The 11,134-nt window shown below is 39.0% G+C and overlaps 1 protein-coding gene across 2 annotated transcripts in view; it reads right to left on the bottom strand.

The window, feature by feature from the left end:
• Positions 1-107: 107 nt before the first annotated feature.
• NUP205 (nucleoporin 205) overlaps positions 108-11,134 on the bottom strand; it is a 53,867-nt gene continuing 42,840 nt past the window's right edge. The window contains exons 34-43 of one of the 2 annotated variants that reach the window (XM_035336101.1): positions 10,129-10,267; positions 9,799-9,925; positions 8,927-9,003; positions 7,310-7,435; positions 6,643-6,769; positions 5,727-5,893; positions 4,973-5,096; positions 3,819-3,947; positions 3,047-3,120; positions 108-735 (exon numbers count right to left, since the gene is read on the bottom strand). In XM_035336101.1, the coding sequence (XP_035191992.1) occupies positions 583-735; positions 3,047-3,120; positions 3,819-3,947; positions 4,973-5,096; positions 5,727-5,893; positions 6,643-6,769; positions 7,310-7,435; positions 8,927-9,003; positions 9,799-9,925; positions 10,129-10,267 (1,243 nt within the window). In that variant the 3' untranslated portion in view covers positions 108-582. Of the gene's footprint in view, positions 736-3,046; positions 3,121-3,605; positions 3,718-3,796; positions 3,948-4,972; positions 5,097-5,726; positions 5,894-6,642; positions 6,770-7,309; positions 7,436-8,926; positions 9,004-9,798; positions 9,926-10,128; positions 10,268-11,134 lie in introns of those variants that run through there. The other variant, XM_035336109.1, reaches the window with a different exon arrangement.

The raw sequence follows: 11,134 nt of genomic DNA, 5'->3' as shown, positions 1-11,134 counted from the left end.
CTTTCCCTGTGTCTTTTTGTTTTTTTACTTCTACCTGATATCTAGAGTTGTCCAAAGAGAGGAAGCTTGTATTCCTGTTAGCTTAAAAAAGGCAGGGCAATAGGGAACAGAAACAAGCAGTTTACTGTGCAAAAATGATCACCTTTCATAGGGAATCCATACCAAAGGGTGTGATCACAAAGTCTCCAAGTGCTGACACTTGAAATCTCTCTTTCATTAAATGTGTGTGAAGCAAGAACAGCATAAACAGACACAGATCTTTTCATTTTCTCTAACAGCCTCCACAAGTGTAGCATCATCACAACTGCAGAACAACTTCTTTTTGTTTCCTTTATGTCCTCCATTTGAAATCTTTCTTGCTTGAATTTTTACATTAATCATAACTCACTTAAAAACAATTCTTTATTTTTCCGTTCAAGTTGGGAGCAGTAGGAAAGAATGCACAAAACTTGCCAAAGCAATAATAAAAAAGGTAACTTTTTTTGGACATTTTTTAGAAAATGTATGATCTATAAAATATGATGATCCAGAAGGCCTGCCCAAGTGCACTGCTTCAAGGCGCAAGCATCATGTACCAGTCTTTTAAGTCCTTGATATCCTTAGGAGTCCACGGATGCGTCTAACAAGAGCTTGAATAAAGGTGTAGCGTGACCGAACCTTAGAATATAACCCCTCGATGTCCAGAAGCTTCTTCTGCAGAGATTCACCAAAGCTGTTTGTGGCTTCTATCTGAAGCTGAGAAACAAGAGATTTGTTGCAATAAACAATACAAAATCTTCTCTAAAACATCCACTTATCCATCATCCGTCAACCCTTTTACAATGGTTTACTCTCTAAAACCCTTTCAAAAATATGTTTCCTTTCAACTACCCTAATAAATACTAATGGCATTCTTCCTTATGTTTGTCTCTCTAAGTTATACAATGGATAGCCTTTCTATGGAGATTGCTGGGTGACTCAAAGCATTTACAGATTATCCACATATTATAACCTTACAACCTCTCCAAGGGTTTTAGGAATTAAATAGTCTTACATAATTCAGCTTCTTCAATTATACTCATGTAACAATTTCTTCCAACTTCAATTTTCCCAGGCTTTTAAGGACTGTTTAGTAGAGTCCACTTGCATAGATAACACTTTTTCATCAGCACATATGTAAGTAATACGTAAACTGAAAAAATTAATCACATTGTAGGTATTTTAGCAAGATGTTACTGTGTATTTTACTTTTGAACAAATGAAATAAAAACAGATGACTCATCACAAAAAAATACATAAAGCTGTTCTTATAATTCCAGATCTTACAAAGGTACTTGAGATTGCGAAGCACTCTGAGCATAGCTTTTTTGTGCACAAACACCAGGAGAAATGTCAATGGAATTTATTAATAAAAATGAACATTTTTTTCCCTGCCACTTCTGCATCCAGTTAACACAAACTATTAAATTTCTGTGTAAATAGAAATCACTTGTGTTAGCATTCGTATTTTATAGTCTGCTCAGTTTCTGTTACCCTTTTCAATCTCATTTCTCTGTGGCCTAGCTGCTGTCAACCTGTTGCTCCCAACAGTTACAGATTCACAGAAAATTGGGAAGCCTGCCCTCATGTTGCAAATCTCTCAAGGATAACTGATTTTTCAGTGAGCTATTATTAAAAAAATACATACCATTTGACTGGTTTATAAAAGCTAAAGAATGATTAATTTTCTTCCTAGTAGTCTATCTAGATAGTTTTTCATTTAATTTTGTATATTAAGACTTGAAAATGTGTGTTCAGCAATGCAGCTGCTACCTGCTTCATAATATGGTGTAAAATTTTTTGCAACACTTCATTAGTTTTGAATTAAGTTATTTCCCGCTGGTGCTACTGTAGTGGGCTTACGTGGCAAGGTTTAGGTAGCGGGGAGCTGCAATGGTGGCCTCTGTGAGAAGAATCCAGAAGCTGCCCCATGTTAGTTAAGGGCCAGTTCCAGCTGGTTCCAGAGGGACCCACCACTGGCCAGAGAGCCAAGCCAATGAGTGATGGTGTTTCTGCCTCTGTGAGAGCAGAATTAAGAAAGGGAAAAACCCTTGCAGCACAACAGCAGCTGGGAGAGAGGAGTGAGAAGGAGCCCTGCAGCCCCTGCAGTCAGTGCAGCAGGAAGACAGGAGGTGCTCCAGGCAGGCAGCAGCAGTTCCCCTGTGGCCTGTGGAGAGGCCCCTGGTGGAGCAGGCTGTCCCCCTGCAGCCCATGGGTCCCACATGGAGCAGATCTCCACGCTGCAGCCCGTGGAGGAGCCCCTGGTGGAGCAGGTGGATGTGGCCTGGAGGAGGCTGCGGCCCATGGAGAGCCCCCACAGGAGCAGGCCCTGGGCCAGAGCTGCAGCCCGTGGAGAGGAGCCCACGCAGGAGCAGGGGGCCTGGGGGGAGCTGCCGCCCGTGGGGGGCCTATGCTGGAGCAGTTTGCTCCTGGGGGATGGACCCCGTGGTACAGAGCCATGTGGGAGCAGCTCTTAAAGAGCTGCTGCCTGTGGGCAGCCCCCACAGGATCAGTTCTGGAAGGACGGCATCCCGTGGGAGGGACCCCACGGGGAGCAGGGGCAGGGAGTGACTGTCAAGGAGTGGCAGAGATGAAGTGTTAGGGACTGACCACAGCCCCCATTCCCAGTTCCCTGTGCAACTCAGCAGGGGAAGGTGGAAGAGGGTAAATGGTGGGAAGGTGTTTTTAGTTTGTTTTCCTTGTTTCTCACTTCTCTAGGTTGTTAGTAATAGGCAATGTATTTTTCTAATCTCCCTACACTGAGTCTGTTTTGCCTGTCACAGTAGTTGTTGAGACATCATCCTGCCCTTATCTCAACTCTTGAGCCCTTTTCATTCTATTTTCTCCCCCTTTTCCTTTGAGGAGGGGGAGTGAGAGAGCAGTTGTGGTGGAGCTTGGCTGCCCAGCTGGGTAAAACCACCACAGTTACCACAGGTAGAGATGGGAAAATTATAGCCAGACTGCTCTCAATAGCTGTATGGCAATCAGTTGCACCCTGTACTTCTCAGCAGACTCTCTCACATCTCACCTGATCTATATCATGCTGGCTCACTCGATTCAGGCCGCTGCTGAAATCCAAGTTGGGCTCTGAACCAAAGGAATCTAGTGATAGAAAAACAAGAAGTTAAAATTATGTTGGCCACTGAAAAACATAATACTTCCACATCATTATAAAATTATTTTAAAATGCAATACTCAAAATTGGTCAAACTTGTATATTAGAACTTAAAGCATTTTTGGACTTGACATATTTTTTCTAAATCATTGAACAGTCGTTAATAATTTTGAGCACACAACATGGCACTTTGCAAAAATATCCTCCCCAGATCACTTCTCTTTCTGACTTAATTCCATTCCTTTTTTTTTTTAAATCCAAAATTCAACACACTTTAATTTTTTCTGGTGAATCAGTAGTGCCTACATTTCCAAAAAGACTTCCAAAAACACCAGTCTTCATTTTAATTTTTAACTTCATCTTAGATTATATTACATTTTCATACGCATTGATTTTGGACCATGATCTGATTATATTATTTATTATATTATTTGAACTTTACTTTTTTTAACAGAAATAAATACAAAAATACTTCATTTGGAGATATGAGTAATAGACAAAACGCAAAAGCCTGTTACTCAATAATATTTGTATTGTCAATTCTCCAGAGGAAAAAGAAACATAAGTCCAAAAACAAACAAAATCTCTTCATTAAATACAAATGGTAAGATATTAATAGTAACGAGTTAAGTTTTAAATTTAATCAGAGTTACTCAAAGACACCTCAACATTTCAGAAATTTTACCTTGCAGTCTTCCTCTCTTTAATGATGTCCTGGAAGACAGCAGTGGGTCTTGGGAGTCAGTGGGTATGCAATTCAGTAAATAGTGTTCCAGGTGACGCCAAAGAATGAAGAGACAGGTTTCTATAATGTCTGTAGACACACATCTAAGTGAAGGAGTTTAAATATGTTGTCTTTAGAGTGTACCTTCACTCTTTAAGTGTATTTACACAATCACTTTGAAGCAGTTGAAGATGCTATCTCCACCATCTCTAACTTCCTCCAACAGCAGGTTCAACCCCCACTACTGTGGCCTGGTAATGGATCACATGCTCTCTCCTTACCTGCTTCTGTGCTAGGCCAGTGACTGGTTAGGTTAATGACTGCTATGCTCAACGTGGAGAGGCTTTAAGCCAGCACTCTGCACTAGAGCAGACTATCAGTGCTCATGTGATTTGTAATGGTAGTTCAGTTGTAGAAATAGCGTATTTAGAGCTGAGGTTGTAACGCTGGAGGTGGCAGTAATATCTTAAGCTACAACAGGTGCTTCTGCAAGAGCACATCTTTCCTAAGCTAGGTTTCAGAGGAAAATTCCAATCTTCTGCAGACATTTTGTGTGTGACTAGTTATTTCCATAGAATTTCTGGTGTTTATGAGAAAAGGCTTATGCACAGCAGCTCACTATCATGTTGTGAACTCCACTTGCTCAGACACACGTCAGTTGTTTTTCAAAGCAACTTCCCTCTCTTCCCTTCCCTTCTCTTCCCTTCCCCTAATTGTTTGCACTTGAAGTTACAGAAAGGGATACATACATGTACATGTTTAGTGGGTCTGGATACTAAATTTAAGAGTTGGGCTGTAATAATATTAGCAATACAATATTGTGATATTTAAGAGCTGTGCTTTATCATAATATTGAAGAACGTCCTAGCAGGGTCTCCATAATGGGAATTATCACTAACCTCATCTTCCAGCCAGAGTACTAATTTAAAAATACTTACAGCCTGACAGTAGCAGAACAATACACTGTCACTATTTTAAGTTTCAGAATTTCAAATTTCCTTTTTGCCTAATAATGTGTTCAAAGTGGTCAAAAATCTCACTAAAAAGAATCTGTCCCTGTTTCTCTGTATTTCTGGAGCATCACCTTGAGGGTAATTTCAGTTTTAAAAGGATACAAGAACAGAGAGAAAGTAGTTTGGCTCGGTTGTTTATTAGCTTCACTAGGCGTCGCCTTGCCAAAACGTATTTTTGGGCAGTGGAGATTTTGTCAACCCCAGCTGGCATAACTGACTGACACAGCTGTAACAAGAAGAGGAAAAACAAAGTAGCAAGTCAGAGCAAAACAATTAAAGAAATAAGCAAATAAAATTACTTATCAAGATCTAGAACTTCATTGTCAGCTACTATTCAGAATTAGATTCTCTATTTTTAACTTGCATAACCTTGGTTACCAAAAAATGAATAAATGAATAAACTAAACGTATCCCCAAGCAACATTTGTATCATGAAAAATGATCATTTGGGTTATCAGTCAGTTTATTGGTTCACTGTGATAGTGACAGTGATTCCTCTTCTATATAAAGCCCCCGTTCTCTCTGTAACCCAGTAATCTCAACAAGAACCAATGCAAAAATTACAGCTACTCAACACTACGTAAGTTATATTTATTTGTTCAAGAAGGATACATGATGAGCAGTCCCAAAGTGTTAGCAATGTTCTTCCAGTATAATGGAAAAACATGCACTACTTTTACAGAGTTAAGCCCAATATTTTCCCTCAAATCTTATGCTGCCCATCCTATGGATCCTCTTATCAACAGATCATGCAAAAGAACTAGAACTATTTACTTATCTAAGATGCTTCTGAGTCCCTGAGCTACATCTCAGTTACAAGCAACCAGATAGACTACAGAGTCAGCAGAACTGTTACCTCTTTTATTTCATCTGGTGGGAGTTGCTCCACATTTTGCAGTTTGTTAACGCTCTGACGATGGCTATCATAGTAACTGAAGAAATCATTAGTGCTCTGCTTCAGCAGGTAGACAATAATGCCCAGACCAGGCAAGCGCCAGTATGGAACCACTGGAGCTTGTGTATCTAGAAAAAGATGACCAAGTTACAAAAAATCAAATTAAATGACAAAAATAAAAAAAAAAAAAATCAAGAAATCAACATGGTATCTTCTCTGTCAATAAAGTAGTGAAAGACAAAAAACATGCACTGGCAAGTTTACATTTTATTTCTGTGCCAGAATTTACACAAATAAAAGTCTAGGCAAGAGGTTGTGTATGCAGTACTAGAAGACGGTCAGCACAGTAAGTACTGAGTGTAACACACATAATTCTAACTAGACCAGAAGACATACTATGTAAATTTTTTAACCACTCAACTACATAATAGCACACCACAACCTGTTGCCATTTGCCATAATGAAGAGTTCCAGTCACCATCAAAACACATCTTACATGTCATAAATAACGTCCTAGTTCCATCTAACTTAATCTAGCACAGCTGCTGAAAACAATAAATAAATCCTTACCTTCCCCCATCTCGTTCTATTTATTTGCATACATATTATTTTACTGATACGTGTGTTTCTAAGGCTGCAATGGGAATCAGTTTAAAAAGCCTTTTTTGGTCACTTTTGTTTTAATTTGTATTAGTTCCCTTATTTGGCTCAGTGCAAGGCCATACATGCATTTATTCCAGTATAAGAAAATGAGCAGCTACAGCATTGGCATGAAGAGACTTAAAGTGTACGATAAACTACAGCCTCTGGTACGCGATTTCATGCTGTCCCAGATGTCGCTATTCAATCTCAAAAAATAGCAAGCCAAAAGTCTCACCTTGACGAGGCCCATCTCGGTTGGTTGTCTCTGACAGGCTAGGAGTGAACAGACAAACAGTGTGCTGAAAACTGGGGGCACTTTGCAACATAAGTGACTCACAGTACTCCATCACGTTTGCACAGATCTGGAAAAAAAAAAAGAAAAAAGACAGCATGCAAGTTACTACATGAATAAATGTCAATAAACAACATTTTGCTTTCTCTTTATTCACTTGAATGTGATGATTCTTTTTTCTGATCAGTTACAGCCTCACTTCTATTTCAAGCCCAGGATTTGCAACCTCACCTTTTTCCCAAACCTATTAGTTGCAATTTCTGGTCAGTTTTAATTCTTCTTGTGCATTTTCCATTTAGTATTCTCCATTACTCTATTGCCCTCTGTATCCAGCCCTTATTTCGAAAATTATTGACCAATTTAAAGCTTTGAAATTGACAGCCTTTGTATCTAAAACAATAATGGTTGCTAACGCAAATTTAAATAACAAAACTTTCAAAGTTTATTTTGAATAGAAATGAAACATGGGATCCTATACCAAACTGAAGGCAGTATAGAACATTTCCACTAGTCAAAATTATGTGAAAGTACCTCAACTGAAAAAATCTCTACAACGGTTAAAATTTCACAGTTTGAGACTGAAGGCTCTCTCAGCTTCTTGTGGCCTCACCTGTTGCATGGCCAACTCAATTTCATCCCTCTTGTTCACTCTGTCTCCTGAGTTATCATCTTGCAGTTTAAACTGACGCAGTTTGTCTGAACCACCAAACCGACTCAGAAGTCCTAAGCACTGGCGCTGCCATGAGAAAAAAAACTTGTTTTAATTAGAACCTTAGCGAAGGAAATGCACGATCCTTGACACTTTAAAAAGCTGAAGAATGATACATATCCCTTAACATACAAAAGAAAGCAGTTCACATAAAAATTTTAGAGCTTTAAAAGCTACATTTATATCTTTAAAAACATAATGCTTTAATTCACCTCTACTTAATTTAAAAGTTAATAGCACCCTAAAACAGTTCCTTGAGAAATGAATTTGATTTAGAAGTTCACAATGTTGTCTTACAACTTTTTAGGACTATTATATTGAATAGTATCAATCAATCTAGGTTTACCTATACCCATTTAAAACACCTTCAACTATAAATCAAAACAAAATCTGAAGATAACGAGTTGCATAGAAGTAGACGGCAGAAAAACAATTGAATAGTATGGCTGTTAAAATCATCGAAGTGCCTCAGACTGGAAGTCAGTTTTATTTGGAATGCTAAAGAAGATACCGAAGATTAAAGATTTGTTGGTAATTACTTTTAGAAAAAAAAGTAAAACACTTGAATTCTTTAATTACTTGATGAAAATAACATGACATACCAAAGACAAAAGTTACAGGAACAAATGACTGGATTTGTACAGTTTTGCTCAGAAAGGCTCAGTTTTCAAATTAACTAATTAAAACTCCTTACAGCCAGAAACCTTTCTACTGTTTCCCATGGGAATTTCTTGCTGACATAACACAGCAGAAAAACAACTACCCCAGCATTTCAGTAATCACTTACAGCTTGCTACTTTGCTTTAGGCTGGTCGATCTAGTAGTTACTATCAAAGTGCCCAGAGAACACATCCTTCTCTTGGCCATCAGAAGTATCTGATAGGACAACTCTGTCTACAGACAGATTTCAAATAAACACTTCTTTATAAACACCCTTGTTGGCAGGGATAGCAACGCTTCAAAAACACTGCTGAATGATGAGCTGTAAAAAGATTTGCAGTTACAGCTTTTGAATAGGACTCACTCTATCCTGGTTTTATTTCTGGCTTAAGAATAACTCTGACTTAGAAAAGGGGAGCAAAGAAATAAAATGGTAGCATGTTAGATGTTCTACGCTTTTGAGCTGGAGAAATGCTTGTGGCAAAAGCTGTAACAATATTCTGCATTACTTTTACATACTATGGTGTTGAGTTCAAATAGCTCTTCTCCACATAGCAAGAGCTCCCCTAAACCAGGGAGGGAAACAAAGTCTCTGACATAACTCTTATGTTGCCAAATATTGTCTTTTCTACTTGTTTCAAAATAACAAACACAGAACAAAATCAAATGACAAAAAAAAAAAAAAAAACAACAAAACTATCCACAAAACACACACACAAAAAGCACCACACATTTTTCTTAATGCTGGAAAACATCAATTCCATAACTGCTATTAGTCAGTGCACAAAACCAGGAAGCAATTCTAAATCTACACTCACAATTCCAAAACAACAAGTGTTAAGCGGGTAACTTTATTACCTGAAATCGACCTATATGTCCTTGTAGCTCCATCTGCGTCCCTTCATTAATGTCAACATCCAGCTCATTTAGCACTCCTGATAAAAAGATACAGACATTAAATTAACTGTTTATATATATATATATATATATATATGCAGTATATATATTTAAATATAAGCATTGGTCAGAAAAAAAAAATCAGCAAAACAACTAAATTTTGCTCATTTTTTGAGGAAAGCATTCAGATATGAAAGCAGCTAGTATACATGCTATGGAGCTTACTGTTCTGCTAACTAATTAAAAAAAGATGGGGGGGGAGGGAGGCTAGCATGAAACTTGCAGCTGTTATGCAAGCACAGTATACTGTAAGCAAATGAACATTTGGCCTCAATCCACAACTCTGCACTCCATCCTACTGTAATCAGACATTCCTCATGAATGTCCTCCACAGCGCTTTTTCTTGGAAGTTTTATTTTTAAAATAAATACAAATGTTGAAAACAATATCAAATATACACAAAAGTTTTCTGTCTTCAATTTCAGTTTTAGAATTTTCTGAATGAAAGTTCGTTTTGAAGATACCATATGCACTTTGAACACTTCTATTAGCAAATGATCCCATAGACAAAAAGTACTTACTGCCAGTTGGCATAATGAAAAGAAAATGGGAAGTCAAATGCACATTAACATGGACACTGTGTCCACTGCAAATCCACCATACTTACTTCAAGAACAATAATTTAACATTTCCCTATTTTTTCCAGGGCTGAATATCTCCAGAGAATTCTGTGTGTTTTATGTATTCCCTGATACGTCTTGCTGTTATTTCATAGAAAACAAATTGAGATTCATGCAAATGTAGGTAACAGACTTCAAATCCACAGTTCCTACCAGGCAAAGCTGCCTTGCTGATTATTCCTGTCAGGAAGGCCAGCTCCTGGAGAGATCCAACACTAACATCTTGACACCTCAGGATTGCCTGAATAGTATCTGAATGGGCAATGAGAAACCGCAAAACCTGTACCACAAAAAGAAAAGAGAAGTATGATTATCTCAAAATTTAGTGTAAGGCAAAGAGGAAGCAATGCTTCTGCTCTTCTGAGTCACTTTAGAGTGATCTCCCAAACCAGAAAAAATGTTGTTTTAGAAAAGCTTACTTCCAAAGCAAGGCAAAACATAATTTGATTGAATAAGCAGTAACTAGCATCTTTTGGAACTTACCTGTCCTGCTGCTTGTAGGTGTTGTGCCATGCTGGATGTGAGGATCACTTGACACAGCTGAAGGGCTGGGAGAAGAATCTGGCGATAACGTTCCACTGGAGCAGGAATGAAGACTGGGGGATCTCTCATTCCATACATTCTTAAGAGGTTTAGTGGGGGGGAAAAAGTGAAGAAAAAAGATAAATAGAAGTAAGGCCCACTAGAGAAGCAGAGCCTTGACTTAAAACTACCCTCAAGAATCTGCAAACATTCATATTTCAATAATAGTCCTGTAGTTGAACTGAGTTTATTTTGGAAAATCAACATATTTATGACACACAGCTATTGACACATCCCTGACAAAGAGTCCTTCCCCAGCTCTCCTGGAGGCCCCCTTTAGATACTGGAAGGCAGCTACAGAAGTCTCCCCAGAGCCTCCTCTTCTGCAGGTTGAACAGCCCTTCTTCAGGAGTGCTGCTCCAGCCCTCCGATCATCCTCGTGGCCCTCCTCTGGACTCACTCTGACAGGTCCATGTAATTCTTGTGTTGGAGATCTCAGAGCTGAACACAGCTCTCCAGGTACGGTCTCATGAGAGAAGAATAGAGAAAGAAAAATCACCTCCCTTGACCCGCTGGCCACACTTCTTTTGATGCAGCCCAAGATCCAGTTGGCTTTCTGGGCTGCAAGCACACATTGTTGACTTATACTTAGTTTTTCATCAACCAACACCCCCAAATCCTTCTCCTCAGGGCTGCTCTCAATCCATTCTCCACCCAGTTTGTATTTGTGCTTGGAATTGGCCCAGCCCAGGTGCAGGACCTTGCACTTAGCCTTGTTCAACTTCATGAGGTTCCCATGGGCCCACCTCTGAAGCCTCTGGTGGCTTCAGATGGCATCAGGTCCTTCTGGATGGCATCCCTTCCTTCTAGTGTGTCAACTGCACCACACACCTTGGTGTCATTGGCAAACTTGCTTACTTGTCTACGTCTTACTTGTTTCCAAAGTGTTTGAACCCACACTGTGTCG

This window comes from Oxyura jamaicensis, chromosome 1, assembly GCF_011077185.1.
Source record: "Oxyura jamaicensis isolate SHBP4307 breed ruddy duck chromosome 1, BPBGC_Ojam_1.0, whole genome shotgun sequence".
NCBI classification, from domain to species: Eukaryota; Metazoa; Chordata; class Aves; order Anseriformes; family Anatidae; genus Oxyura; species Oxyura jamaicensis.
This window is presented reverse-complemented; position numbering and strand designations above follow the sequence as displayed.